The sequence below is a fragment of the Perognathus longimembris genome, chromosome 1 (genome assembly GCF_023159225.1).
Source record: "Perognathus longimembris pacificus isolate PPM17 chromosome 1, ASM2315922v1, whole genome shotgun sequence".
NCBI lineage: Eukaryota > Metazoa > Chordata > Mammalia > Rodentia > Heteromyidae > Perognathus > Perognathus longimembris.
The window spans coordinates 95,319,172-95,334,989 of record NC_063161.1 but is presented as its reverse complement, the minus strand read 5'-3'; the positions used below and the strand labels follow the sequence as shown (position 1 = coordinate 95,334,989).

Here is a 15,818-nt window from a genome sequence, read left to right as displayed (position 1 = left end):
CAGGGCAAAGGCAACATGCTGATTCTTTGTCATTTTGCTGAATGATATTATTTATTCATTTGTTTTTTTAATAAAGATCTGATTTATTAGATCCAATTAACTAGTTTTGCTGATTATTATTAATTTCTGGTAGATATCATTTGAGTTTTGGATTCAATTTCACAGACTTATCTCCTGATGACAAAATTCAAACTTTAAATGATATTTCTACTCTAGAAACAGAATGTTGCTTTCCTTCAAAAAAATGCAAATAACACCTTAAAATATATGAAAATAAAATTTAAAAATCATGTGACATTAGTTTATTCCTAATAGACTTCCCAAAAGTCTATACCTTAATTATCATTGACATGTATAGTGCGAGGCACTGGTGGCTCATGCCCGTAATCCTAGCTACTGGGTAAGAAAGTCATGAGATTCCTATCTCCAGTTAACCAGCAGAAAACCACAACTGGAGCTGTGGCTCAAAGTGGTAGAGCAGTAGCCTTAAATAAAAAGAGTCAGCGCTCAGACCCTGAGTTCAAGCACCATGACTGACAAAAAAAAAAAAAAGTATAGGTGTGTATTTATTCATATTTACCAAAATGATATGAATTAGGAATTCTCTGATTACCTTTCTTTGCTTTCCAGTTCTTGCATTTTATCAATAGGCTTGGGTTTCCTTTGGTCAGGACTTGAGCTCCTTGTATAAGGCAAAATACTTGGTTTTAGAGTATTGCTATGTTTTCTTTTAGTTATTGCTATGAGTCTTCTACTTTGATAAAAGGGAAACGGCATTGCCCGACTTGAAGGTGTCTAATTGCTCACAAATTATTTCTCATAATACATGTTCATAACCAATGATTTTTGTTTTATGCTATTTTTTGGAGTAGTTGCTCTTAAATATCTTGTCTCAAAAATATTTCTTATTCTCTCAGATGTTGCTCTAGAGAGAGACCAGGGTGGGGGCCTGAGACTCACTTGCTTCCCTTGCATATGCATTCTTATAGGTTCTTGCTTGACAATGGCTATATTGTTCAGCTCAATTATTTTTTAACTGTTTTACACAGATTCCATTCAGAAAACATACAAAAGAGACAGACTTGGGACAGAGTCTGAATTCCAGTAATGTTTCATCCTGAAAGGAAACTTGTTTATATCTTCTGTGGATTAGATTTCTGTGAATTTTCTCTTTTTGATTAGGTAGCTGTGCAAAGGAGTCACCACTTAACAAAGAATTTTATGAGTACAATACATCTTGAACAGTTACCCCTTTCAATATTCTTACCATCCTTCCCAATCCAACCTTTTCTTCACTTTTCTTAACTTTGCGGGATACACATTGAATGTTTCTTTTCTTTTAATATTTTTATTATCTTTAAGTAGTTGTACAAAAGAGTTGTCATGCAACACAGCCAATTATGAATATAATGTGTCTTTTTACCAATGTCACCACTTTCATCATTCATTCTCACCCATCTCTCCTAATCCTCCCTTTCCTCACATTTCTTATATTTATCAGATATATATTGAATTTGTTACTGCATTCTCTCCACCCTACTGTGAATTTTCTAACATAAAATATAAGTAATGCATTAGTAGCTAAAGGAATTTGGAAAATCACTCATCTAGCTGGACTCTTTTATTTGAAAAATGAGAAAATAAAAGCTCAAAGAAAAGAATTGACTCTCTGAAACACATAATTAAGCTCAAAAGCTGGGCCAGAGCTCACATTTCTTTGCTCAGTTTTATGAGTGAGCTTCATTGTCTGTCTTCTTAATAACTTAATAACTCTCTTAAGTAGCCAATAACAGAAGATGGGTCTTCAGAATATAATTAGGTTGTTGATTCTCTTTAAAGTACTTTGTATCTCTTCTTCCTTTAGGCTGGAATTTCAAAACTCTGCTGGAAAAAATTGTCTTAAGATATCATATACATATACACCATCATGTTCATGATATCAGTTGCTTTGTCATATATATTATTACTTACATGCATACACTAACTCGATCATTTTTCTTACACTAGAAGGGATAAATCAGCCACACTATTTTCCTGCAGTAGTATATACTTTCTAATACACTACAGAAAAAATGAGAATTTTTTTTTTCTTGCAGAGCCATATAAGTGAAAGTCAGGATGAAATTGAAGCTGTGAAAAACTTACACCCCGGTTATAAAAACTACACTGATATCTATGACAAGAACAATCTTTTGACAAATAAGGTAACTTCTCTATTACAATGTAATCTGTATAAAGAAGGACACAGCTATCTAAATTTTAAAATTTCAGGGGTAATCTTCAAACTTCAGTGACATGCATTCAATTTCCAAACAAGAGTAAAGCCTCTGTGTGTGTGTGTGTGTGTGCGCGCGCACGCGCGTGTTTGTGTTCACGAGTGTAGTGAAATCATGGGGTTTTTAGAAGGTAGTAAGGTCATTTGGTTCAAGGACATTTTGACAGCACCATTTACTGTACAAATGTATCTTCCTTTGAGTCAGAAAACAACCTGGAAAGAATGTGTATACAGGCTTCCAAAGAAGGCTATGCAATGTAGTTGATGTAGAGTGTAGATGTATAGATACATTTTCACTTAGAAAACACCAGGCTTCGTATACTGAATATTAAAAATGATTCTTCTTGACAGAGGTAGTAGAAGAGCTTTCTCCTTTTTATTTTTAAGCTCAAGATTTTAAGAAAATATGAAAATGCATTACCTCTGTAAGTAATTAAAAGGAATATGAGTGATGAGAGATCTCATCACAGCAATATATCCTATGGCCTTGGGCTTCAGTGAAATGTACACAATGTGTGAGAGTTTATTGTAACAAATAATTTCTTAGTGACTGTGAGAGGAGATATAAATGTAGCTGTTTGGAAAGGTTAATACTTTGCATGAATCATGTATATGCTACATCATAATTTCCATCCTTCTTTACATATATTTACATATGATTAATAAATTAACCTTCAATTCGCATGTTAATTTTATTTGCACAGGAGTTGAGAAAGTTTCATTTTAATAAATAATTCTGTGGTCACTGAACCATGGCTCTGAAAGGAGAGAATTATTTAGACAATTTTTTTCTGAGGGAAAAAGAATTTTGAGAGAGCAAAGTCAAAGTGAAGAAAATTATTGCCAGACTAAAAATTTATGTGTAGTGTGGTGCTGCCTAAATTCTGGGATCAATTTACCTTCTTGAGTCATGATTTATAAAAGATTCCATTTCCTAATTTATGTGAAAATGTGAGTATAGGCGAGTTTGAGTTTATTTGGTAGAATGTATCAAGAACTACTGGTGCTTATATTAACACTAAGAGCTGAAATACTGATTCTGTGCAGAATCACTTGCATAGATCCCATATACTTCTAGGAAGTTCTGAGTAGAATGAAAGCAACTATAGCCCTACTGGTGATTCAATGCAAAGACTTAGTAAAGAAAGCAGCAAGATAATTTTCTAAAGTAGAGATGATAGAACCATACTGCCAAACAAATTTGTATTCTATGTTGCCCTTGACTGGAACCAACCCTCATTATTTTATAGATCAAATGCAAAGGAACAAAAATAAGATTCAAAACTATGGATGAACCTAGGTAAGAGAGTGTTTACTTAGTGTTTAAGAGGCCCTGGATTTAACCCCAGCACTCCAAAATAAATGAATAAAAGTAAATAAATGATTAAACAAATTATTGTGAAAGAGGAAGGAAAATATGACCAACAAATTTGCTGAGAATCTTGAAATAAAATGCTTTTGTAGCCCTTTCTTAAGGTTTAAAATTTGAACCCAGAGATGTTGTTGTCCCTTTGTAGAATACTAATTGTCTCTGTAAATATGGTCCTAGAGAAGTCACAGTTCTGTCTCTTCTCGTGAATCTTAATAGAAGTGCTTGAGTGATAAACTCCATGTGGGACTGTCTTCTTTCCAGACAGTGATGGCTCATGCTTGCTACCTTTCTACAGAAGAACTTAATATATTCAGTGAACGAGGAGCCTCCATCTCACACTGTCCTAATTCTAATTTATCGTAAGTAGACAATGATTGTTTGGTAGACTATAGAATGTGTGGTGTGTTGACTACCATCTACTGTAGTTATATATTTTATTGGGGACAGAAAGAAGGTAGACGGCCATTTTACTGCGCTATCTGGAGAATGAGAAGAAGTTAGAGCACTTAAAAGAAGACTTTTACAAGTATGCATCTGAAGAACACCATATCTTCTGAAATCTCTGAATCTGCACAGAAAAGGACAATAGAAAATATGATAGATGGTGTTTAAACCAGTAGCATTCTAGATATACAGCTGTGCACTGGAAGAATGCCTCGCTCGGCTAGCCAGAGTTCAAGATGTTCCAGTTTGAAGACACTGCAGTGCCAGTCAAAGCTGCTTAGGCTGATGGGATGCCACTTCATAAAGCAGAGCCCAGAAGGGACCTCTACCAATTATAGTTCTACAGAATAATACTTGTTAACCTTTTGAAAGATTATAAACTCATGAGTCAGAGAAGAATTATAACTTACATCCCCAGGGGAAACCCAGGTACAGTAGCAGCACCTTAGCCTGTCACCCTAGATGTTTGGGAGGCAGAGATTGGGAAGACCCCAGTTCAAAGTCTGCTGACACAGAAATACAAGACCTTATCCCAAGAAAACAAACAAACAAAAATGTGTGGCTAGAGCAAGTGGTAGAGCATTTCTCTAGCAAGTGTGAAGCCTTGAGTTCAAACTCCAGTACAAAAGAAAAACAAAAAACAGTCCCTACCAGTACAAAAGAAAAACAAAAAACAGTCCCTAGATGGCATCTAATTTTAGGGAACCTCATAAATCCCATGATGCTAGTACATGGATGCTAGATTAAAAATCCCTGCTTGCACAAGTAGTTTATTTGGGGAATGATCTCACAAAGTACATTTATGGAAGGAAGGCAGAAAAAGGGAAAGCTATAAGGAATGTGTCATCAATCACATTGTGGACTTGTCAAGCTTCATTTTTCACAAACCCAGTCACAGAGTTATGAGGTAGATATAATCACTCAGCCATGAATTGGGGGAAGCTACTGGGAGAGAAGGAACATAAATTCTCTGGAACTTTTGACCTTCTGCAACAAGGGCAGAGCAGGTTTGCCTAGTGAGAACCCCTCAGCTAAGGCTGACAGGTCTCAGCAGTGAGAAATCCAGGGACTTGGTGAATGGCGCAGTGGATGTAGGTAAAATGATGGGAGGGACTTCTAGGCACACAGGTGGTATTCTGGAACACTTCACTGGGCTCCAGAGGCTGAGAATTTTCCATCATAAAGCAGCCTCTGATGAAAGGAAATGATCTGACTTTCGTGATAGTCTCATGGCCCAAGAAGAGAAGAATATAGCATCCCTTGGATAAATTGTACAACATGCTCTAAGTTAAGACACAATCCAGCTTGGCAAATGAATGTTTGAAGCACCATTTCATAAGGACACATACTTGGTTATATGGCATTTTTCCAACAACCTCAAAGAGTTTATCATGTGTACACTGTGGAAATTGTAGTTATTTATGTGCAAATCTACAAGCAGATCCACCTTGACCTTAGTATTGTCTTGCGTTCCTAAGGATGTCCTTTAGTTTCCCTTGTCTTTTGAGAATGATGGTACATCTTTATAAACAGGCAGGCTAACAAGAGAAAAGTTTTTAAATACAGGTTAAATAAGTTAATTAATTGATTAAACAATCAAAAGATGTGTGTACACTGTGCACAAGAGCCTTTAAGTGACGTTCCAAAGACAGAATTCTCAATGCCTTTATACTTTGATTTAACAACTTCGTAGGGGGGCTGGGAATATGGCCTAGTGGCAAGAGTGCTTGCCTAGTACACATGAAGCCCTGGGTTTGATTCCCCAGCACCACATATATAGAAAACAGGCAGAAGTGGTACTGTGGCTCAAGTGTTAGAGTGCTAGCCTTGAGCAAAAAGAAGCCAGGGATGGTGCTCAGGCCGAGTCCAAGGCCCAGGACTGGCCAAAAAAAAGAAAAAAAGTAACAACTTTGTAGGCATTTGACTGGGCAAAAGGATTTAATCTAATGCAAAGATCAAACTTCAATTTAGAGAGAAACCTCAAAAAGGCCTGGTGTTTGGATTTTTTTTCCCTCTGTGTAGAATTTTTTTCCTTCCTGGTATGTAGTAGGTCCCTTTCCGTTATCGAGGTCTTAGGACCTTTTATGGCAGTGAATTTCTTCATGGCTAGCTGTAAGACAGAAAGACAGGCAAAGATGAGAATAGTAATTTTAGGATTAATAGCTTGCTTTGTGGCAAAGTGGTTAGAGTTTTTATCACTTGCTTGGGGAAAGGAAAGACTTTTGGGGAAGGGTTAACTTTGTTGCTAGGAATTGAACCCCTGATCTCATGCATGCTAAGCAAAAACTCTACTGTGGAATAATGGATATCTCTCACCCTGAGAAATTCTAGCTCCTGCCACTCGTCTTGCAGGGGATAAAGGAGCACAGGAGACAGGAAAAAAGGAGAAAGTCAGAGAGTGATGTTGATTTTTGATGTTGTTTTCTGAGGTCCAAACCACAATGCTTAGGTTATTAATCTCTGAGCCTTTACACAAATCAGTGTTCATTTAGGTTAGCAAGTTGATCTAAATATAAGGAGAGGACAAGGTTTTATCATTCTGACTTTGTAATACAGAAGGGCAGTTTGGCAAAAAAAGAGAAGACTTATGGGTTAGTTGTAAGGTTCAAGTAATATTTGATTTCTTTATCTTTTTTTTCATACAAATGATCCTCTCTTTTTTGGTTGTTGCTACTTTACACACTCCTGATATGAAGTTGGTCCAAGGATTAAACCCTTTTATAGTCCTTTCTACTAGCAGTGGGACATTCTGATTTGACTCAAATATTTGTGTCAGTATTAGAGGTGATGTAAGAGGAAACACAATTTTCAGTGATAGTGTAATCATGGTGATCAGTGACCTTTTGTTGGTGGGAGCTCAGGGATCTCCTCTGACTGACAGCTTCTCTCTCTCTACAGGCTGAGCAGTGGCTTTCTGAATGTTCTTGAAGTCCTGAAACACAAAGTGAAGATAGGATTGGGAACAGGTTAGTAGTTCACCCTTTGTTTTTTTTTGTTTTGTTTTTTTTGTCTTATTTGGCCAGTCCTGGGTCTTGGACTCAGGGCCTGAGCACTGTCCCTGGCTTCTTTTTGCTCAAGGCTAGCACTCTGCCACTTGAGCCACAGCACCACTTCTGGCTGTTTTCTATATACGTGGTGCCGGGGAATCGAACCCAGGGCTTCATGTATACAAGGCAAGCACTCTTGCCACTAGGCCATATCCCTAGCCCCAGTAGTTCACCCTTTGAAGCTATGGCAAAGTGGTCAACCTGTGAAGGAACAACTGCCTAATATGACTAATTTGTAGGCAACAGTTCTGTGCTGGGAAATAGTCACTTTAGTGAGGCACTGGTAGCTCACTCATATAATCCTAGCTATCCAAGGGCTGAGATCTGAGGATTGTGGTTCAAAGCCAGCCTAGGCAGAAAAGTCTGTGTGACTTTGATCTTTAGTTTACCAGCAGAAAGCTGGAAATAGAAGCATGGTCCCAGTGGTAAAGTTCCAACCTTTAGTGAAAAGCCAAGTGAGAGCATGAAGCCCTGAGTTCAAGCCCCAGTAACTGCACACACCAAAAACTAATATAACAACAAAAGAAATGCTATCTGGTAGTGACATGTTCATAAGTATCTAACCAAATAAGAAAAGCTGGAAACAGAAAGGGCATGGATGTATGTGAAGAGAAAAGGTTGACCATACTCATCTCCAAAAGTCATTATACCTTTTTGATGTTAGCAATTGAGCTGTGAAGGATAATTCCTTCTCAGTTGTTTTTACAGGTTTTTGGCTTCTATTTTAAGTTATTGGTTTATTTATCCTCCTTTTTATTTTGTGTTTCTGCCTAAATTTTAATGATTGCATTTGTATTCCACATTTTATGATTTGGATTTGAACTTTGCAATAATTTTGTCAACACAAACACATCTCAAAAGAAAGTCCACTTGACTTTGCCATCATGAGCTCAATTCAGTCTGTGCCAGCACTGAGAATTCTCAGTTATGGTAAGAACCAGTTCCTGCTTTAAAGCAGAGTTTGGCCAAAAGAGACCGCTGACTCCCCACAGGCAGCCTGACTGGGCCAGCCTGAAGGACATCTGGTGGCTGCAAGAGTAGTAGAACTTGCCTTCTACCCTGGGCATTTAAAATGTTTTCTGAAAGTGACTAATAGGCCCAAATATCTTGGTATCCACATGCCCTGTGTCTCTGGGTCTAATCAAACTAAAATTTATTTAAAAGGTGGAGAAAATGAAGAAAAAGACTCACTTTCTATCGTTTAAAATTTTTTTTCTATTATCATGAAAAGTCTTATGTAAGTGGAAAAGTGTGGTATTTCTATACATGGAATATGTTGTCTAATCTTGAAACCAAGGTAAATATATCTATCTCCTCAAACATCTCTATTAAATTTTTATTCTTCTAGATCCTTTGAAACATATAGTACAGTGTAATATCACTAATTATAGTCAGCATATTATACAGAATACACCAGAACTTATTTCCTCTGCCTAACTAGAACTTACTATCTTGTCACTAACCTTTTCCCAGCTCCCCCTTTCTCTTCTTTCCTCCAGCCTCTGGTAGTAACCACATTTCTCCCATCCAAGTACTAACCAGGCCCAACCCTGTTTAGCTTCTGAGATCAGATGAGATTGGGTACGTTCAGGGTGGTATGGCTATAGACGGTAGTAACCACATTTCTATGCTCAACTTCCATGAAATCAACCAACTTTCTTGGAGTCCACATGTGACTGAGGTCATGTGATACCTTTATTTTCTGCTCTTGATGCATTTGTCATCCTGATGTTCTAGATCCTCAAGCTATAGTACATGTTGATACTGCTGAGGGGGGTGGTTTGTTTGTTTGTTTTATTTGTTTTTTGCCAGTCCTGGGCCTTGAACTCAGAGCCTGAGCACTGTCCCTGGCTTCTTTTTGCTCAAGTCTTAGTACTCTACCACTTGAGCCACAACACCACTTCCAGCCTTTTCTATATATGTGGTGCTGAGGAATCAAACCCAGGGCTTCATGCATACGAAGCAAGCACTCTACCACTAGGCCATATTCCCAGCCCTGGGTTTTTTCTTTTAATCATTTTCTGCAGCAGCTCAAATCTCAGTTTGTCACAGTGAGATACTTTATATTAATCAATGAATTGGTAAAACAGAAAATAATGTACATGATTGCATGTACACATATATGTATCTATATTTATAAGAGAAGTGTTAGATGATAGGGTTTTGCCAGTTTTTGTATACAACTAAAGTAAGATTTAAGTTTTTATTTCAAGCCTTAAATTTTCAATATATCCCAGTATGTGGAAATAGGATTTTAGTTATTTTTCCTTTATGGGAAAACCTTAATGATTTAGAAAAAGAACATGTTCGAAGAGTCTACTCTATTTAGTTAATATGAAAGGTTTAGCAGATATACAAAAGTTGAATAGGTATTACCTATAAATTTTCCTAGGATTTGGCCCACAGAATTTAAAATTCGCCACAGGACTCCACTTCTTGACCTGGAGCTATACAGCTCTGGCCTAGGAAGTGTAAGGAGAGCTCTTGCTGTCACTTAGGACATCTAACAGCTTAAGCAAACTGCTCTGATATTATAAATAATTTTATTTCTTGACTTCTACAGCAACAATAACAATAGCACTGATAACAATATCTATCTCATAAGCTTGTTTTGAGCATTAAAAGGAAGGATGCATGCATAGTGGTTTATACAGTGTCTGGCACATATCAGATGTCAATCAAGATTCCCTTGGGCTGGCTGGGAATGTGGCTTAGTGGTAGAGTGCTTGCCCAGCATGCATGAAGCCCTGGATTCGATTCCTCAGTACCACACAAAGAGAAAAAGCCAGAAGTGGCGCTGTGGCTCAAGTGGTAGAGTGCCAACCTTGAGAAAAAAAAGCTCCGAGACAGTGCCCAGGGCCTGAATTGAAGCCCAGGACTGGCAAAGAAAAGGGGAAAAAAAAGATTCCCTTAAAGAAGGAGGCATAATGCTATTATTTATTGACCAAATATTTGCTTAAATTTAACACATTATCTCATTAACTTGGGGAATACTATTTCATTATTGTTTTGTAATAGCCACTCTGTACAACATTATTTTCTAAATATGAGTTTTTATGTGTCAGTTTCCCCTCATAGATTTGAGAAGATATTTCACTTCCTACTATGAGTAGTGCTCTCCTATTGTGGGCTAGAATAGATGAGCATGTTGTAGCAAGATAATTTAATACAGAATAGTTTGATTACAAGAAAAGCAAACTCCTGAAACATTGATGCAAGAAAAAAAATCAGGGGCTGGGGATATAGCCTAGCGGCAAGAGTGCCTGCCTCGGAAACACGAGGCCCTAGGTTCGATTCCCCAGCACCACATATACAGAAAACGGCCAGAAGCGGCGCTGTGGCTCAAGTGGCAGAGTGCTAGCCTTGAGCGGGAAGAAGCCAGGGACAGTGCTCAGGCCCTGAGTCCAAGGCCCAGGACTGGCAAAAAAAAAAAAAAAAGAAAGAAAGAAAAAAAATCAGTTATCAACCAAATATTTAAATGCCAGTTTTTTTTTCAGATGTTTTTGTTGGCATACACAATACCAAAGCAAGGCAGAGTTTGGAGGCAAAACCATAACTCATCAACAATACTATGCCTAGACAAATTTTCCCCCATGTTTGAAGGAAACAAACCTCTCGGCTTTGCAAGGGCTTGGAAAATATTCTTATCAGAACCCTCTGAAAAAACTACTTGAAAATCTCTATCATCTGATTAAGGATAGGTAAAGGGAAGGGCCACTGTATAGCGAAGTAGTAGTATAATACAAAAGCTATAATTGGCCAAATAAGCCAGGCACAGAGAGACAACTATTGTATGTTTTCTCTCATATGTGGCAACTAAACAAATGAACAACAAAAAAAATATAACCTGGAAGAAGAGGGTTTGTTGGGGTTTGGAGAGAGGATTGAAGGATAGGAATAAAATGAAGAGGATAGAAGAAGGAGAGGGACATGATTAAAGTTTGACATATGTGTGCATGGAAATATCACAATGAAAGCCATTTGCTTTATAAAGTTAATAGGTGCTAATAATAATAATAGAAAGGGCAACCAGCATGGACTACTAACTTCTGCTTAGGTCAGTATTGGGAATAGTGAGCCTGTGAGCTAGGGAATCTGGAAAATTGTTATTGTTCTTAAAAGAGTACTATTCACATAGGTTGGTCATCTCTGTGATGGAAATTTTAATAGCAATGTTTTTCTTTCAGAGACCTTGTGATTGCTTCATTCGTTTTCAATTTCTCCCTCCCTTTCTTTCTTTCTTCCTCTCTTTTTCTTGCATTTCTTCATTGTTTATAGATCTCTGTTACCTGTCAAAATGATACAACCATGGACATATGGAATCAAATAGCATAAATTATTGAAGATAAAAAAGAAAGTGAGATTTGACATCAAGGTTGAGAGCCAGTCCAAAAAGATGATTCTGTGAGCTCTTACCTCCAATTAACCCATTAAAAAATCCTGGAAGTAGAAGTGTGTCTCAAGTGGTAGAGCACCACATATGAGAGGAAAGAGCTGAGTGAGCAAAGCCCTGAGTTTAAGTGTTGGTACTAGCATGAAGAAAAAAAGAGAGAGAGAAGAGTGCTATGTAAATTAATAAAGTTAAATATTAAAAAGAGCTTTGAAAATGAAGGCAAAAGCCAAACTATACTTCAAGAGAAAACATATACTAATTTTTATTGTGTCATTTTTTCTAACATTTTCTTTATTTAAGAAGGAAGCACTGGGCTGGGGATATGGCCTAGTGGCAAGAGTGCTTGCCTTGTATACATGAGGCCCTGGGTTCAATTCCCCAGCACCACATATACAGAAAATGGCCAGAAGTGGCGCTGTGGCTCAAGTGGCAGAGTGCTAGCCTTGAGCAAAAAGAAGCCAGGGACAGTGCTCAGGCCCTGAGTCCAAGCCCCAGGACTGGCAAAAAAAAAAGAAGGAAGCACTAGAGTAAATTCTGAAAGTTTAATCCACATTATTCCCTAATTGAATTCATTTTCTTAGTTAGATGCTATAGTTGAAATAGTGTTTTATTTCAGACATTACACATACTATTTTATTTAAATCTCAAAGTAAAACTTATTTCCTCCATTTTTACAGATAAGCCAACTGAGAGATTGTTGGCTTCTCCATTATTCTCCATTATTCTGTAACTAAGGATGTAAAACAGCTATTACTCAAACTCATGTCTATTTCGTAAGAATCATTATTCAATGCTAAATAAGACTTCCCCACAGTGAGTGAAAACAGGAAAAATTAAAAATAAAACTAATAAAAGAGATACTTTGACATTTCAAAACAATTCAACTTATACTGTATACAGGAGGCTGTACCAATTTTTGTGAGGAAAAAATCTATTTGAGGAAATAGCAGCTTCAACTTTAAAAGTCATCTTGAAGGCAATAAATAACTCACAAAACTGAGCACACATTAGAATTACCTTTTGCTTTTTAATGATACAGATGCAAAAATTTCAGTTAAATGGGAGAAGAAAGTTCAAAACAGCTATTGTGTATTGTATGTATCATAGTGACTATAATTAATAACAATATTATGTACTTAAAATGCTAAGAGAAGATTTTAAGTGTTTTTACTACAAAGAATTTTTAATTATGCAAAATAATGCATATGGTAATTGCTGGATTTAATTTCCTCCCAATGCATCTGTATATCAAGATGTCATACCACAATACACTAGTAGAGCACTTGCCTAGCATTCATGGGGCCCTAAATTTAATACCAGCCCTGAAAAACAAAATGAAAATACCACAGGATGTATTATAAATGTGAGTAATTTATTACCCACCTTTGGGGTGAGGGTGGAGTGGAGGGTGTCAGTACTGAGTACTTAAATTCAAGTCCTGTGTCTTTTAAAAAAAAATTTATTGTCAAACTGATATACAGAGCGGTTACAGTTTCATACGTTAGGCTTTTGCTCAAGGCAAATTAGTGACCTTTTTGCTGGTTAATTGAGATAAGAGTCTTACAGACTTTCTTGCCTGGCTGGCTTTCAACTATCATCCTCAGATCTCAGCCTCCTGAGTAGCTAGAATTAGAAGTATGAGTTACCAGCACCTGGCTTCTGCTTATTAAAAATAAAATAAAAAAAAGCTAAGTTCCTAAATTTATGCTCTGTTGGCTCAAATTCAGCAACTTCACCAAAGGGCCCCAAACAATTGTCTATTGCAATGATAGGTTCCAAGATCATTTTGGCAAATTTATCAGAAATGAGTGCTTACTTAGGAGTGGAGACATGGTGTGACTGTTAAAACATCCCAAATTCCAGTTCTAAGTCAAACACTAGTTAGAAAGCAAGTTACATGATCAGAGTGATGTGGTCACTGGACCTTGCTGCTTTTGTCTCTCAAATGAAATTGATCCTAGTAAATTCCTTATAGTATTGTGTTAAAGATTCAATAAATCAAACATTTGTGATGTTTTTCAGACTGATTCTCAACATAGAATAACAACTGACTACTTATTTGGAACCACTAGGTATTTGGCATGGATTCTTTAAAAAATCAACTTATTCTTTCTAATTAATTTGTAATAGTTATATAAAAGTGAAGGCTGAGTGGCTAATTTCTGTCTATTGACACAAGCTAGTAACATAAATAGATGCAATGAAACTTTTCAGGAATGCCAATGAGCCTCTGGCAATAAGAAATTAGCAAAAGAAAATAGCAAAAGAAAAGTATTTTCTTTCAGAAAGAATCATACATGAACATGTAAGACAGTTGAACATAAAATTGAGCTACAAGCTATATTGTAGACAATTATTTTTTATCTTTGTATTGTATGTCTAACAATTATGTCTACGCAGAAATTACTGAACATATAAAATATGAAGTATAACTTATTGGCTATAAGCATATTTTGCTTTAATAAAATAAGTTCACTTACTTGACATTTATATACTCATTTAATAACTACAACACTTGTTTTTGTCAAAAGTAGTATTTCAATTTAATTATTATTATGGATTTTATATAAATCATTAAAAGTTTTATTTCTCACTTAATGATGTCAACCAGTATATATCATTGTCATTGCTTATGTTGCTAACTTCCCCAAATATATGTTCATTCTGCAAAAATATCATCAAAGTATCTTTTTAACTTTCTAAAGTCCCCATGTGGATTAGATCAAGTTCTTAGAAAGTAGAACTATGAGCTTTTTAAAATTTTATTGTTATTGTTAAGGTGATATACAGACAGGTTACATAAGTCAGGCAATGAGTACATTTCTTTATGAACAGTGTCACCTCTTCCCTCATTTTCTCCCAGTTTTCCCCTCCTGACCCCCCTATACCACAGGTTGTATAGTTTGCTTTCAACATAGTGTCTAGTGAGTACCACTGCTGCATTTGTTCACCCTTTGTCTCACCATTTCTGTGCTTCCTCTTACCCTCCCCCCAAACAGATAAACTTATATACAAGACAAAAGGTAAAAGCGGCCAAGGAGGGGGGAAAAAAAAAACAAAAAACAAGAAGCAAAATAACATAAAACCTCTTATTTCCACTTCTTGGAGTTCATTTAGATAAACATCATTTCACATGATAATATGCATATATCTATTGAATCTTTATGATACTCTTCGAAGAATATCTTCCTTTGGTCTCACTGTGTGAATGTCTACAGTCCTATATAATTCATCATGACTATGAGCTTATTTTAAGTCACATAAAACATTATTGAAATTATCTCCACAACTGTGTTCTCATCTCTGAATGATTTCTGTGAGAGCTCAATGAATACTCAGATTCTTCTCTTCATTTAACTAACCATATGAGTATTGGGACCTCTAAAAGGTATCTTTCAGAACCTGAAACTGCGGTCTCTTTTGGAATAAAGATCTTGTAGATATAATTAAGGTTATAACCAAGATGAAATCATTCTGAAATAGAGAAGATCCTAATCCCAATAACCAATGTCTTTATGAGAGGCAAAAAAGGGGTAGAGGCATTAAGATATAGAGTATGAGGCTATTTGAAGATGGAGGCAGAGACTGGAGTTACTACACTGGCTCAAGCCTAGAAGACAAAGAAAGATTTTGTTCTTCTTTTTTTTAAATTGTTAATAACAATTTTATTGTTTCACTGTTGCAAAAAACCATAATTTTGATGCATTTCCCATTAAATTTACAATAATGGTTATACATATTATATAGATCACAAAATTTCTATTTTATACTATTTAGAACCAAATTATTTCTGATAAATAGGTCCAGAAAACAATAAAAGTTCTTAATGGATGGCTGAGTCCAAATATGCAAAATATAGCTTCTGCTTTTGACCATGGTGATTTAAACTTCTTAAACATGCATTAATATATTCTAGTTTTAGGGAAAATGTTACCCATGGCTTTATCTTGCATTTAAGGAAAAGCCCAAGGTCAATCTTACATACTGTATTCCTTTCCTCTAAATTAACCTCAAAGAAGACTTTGTTCTTGAGCTTTTGTAGAAACAATGAGCTTGCCAACATTTTTATTCTAGATTTCTGACCTTCAAAACTAAGAGAAGGAAAAGTTTTCTGTTCACAAAATTTGTGGTGAAGTTGTCCTAGAAAACTGTGTGTGTGTGTGTGTGTGTGTGTGTGTGTGTGTGTGTGTGTGATACTAATGGTGGACTTTTATTCATTTAAATGTTGGTTTGGTTTGTAGCTATCCTAAGTTTATAGATATGAGCTTTTCTTTAAATATGTTAAAG

General features: G+C 36.2%; 1 protein-coding gene across 1 annotated transcript in view; it reads left to right on the top strand.

The window, feature by feature from the left end:
- Positions 1-15,818, top strand: part of Gda (guanine deaminase) — a 75,882-nt gene that overhangs the window by 53,609 nt on the left and 6,455 nt on the right. Inside the window, exons 8-10 of the mRNA XM_048351766.1 lie at positions 2,097-2,204; positions 3,909-4,006; positions 6,990-7,057. Of these exons, the coding sequence (XP_048207723.1) occupies positions 2,097-2,204; positions 3,909-4,006; positions 6,990-7,057 (274 nt within the window). The remainder of the gene's footprint in view (positions 1-2,096; positions 2,205-3,908; positions 4,007-6,989; positions 7,058-15,818) is intronic.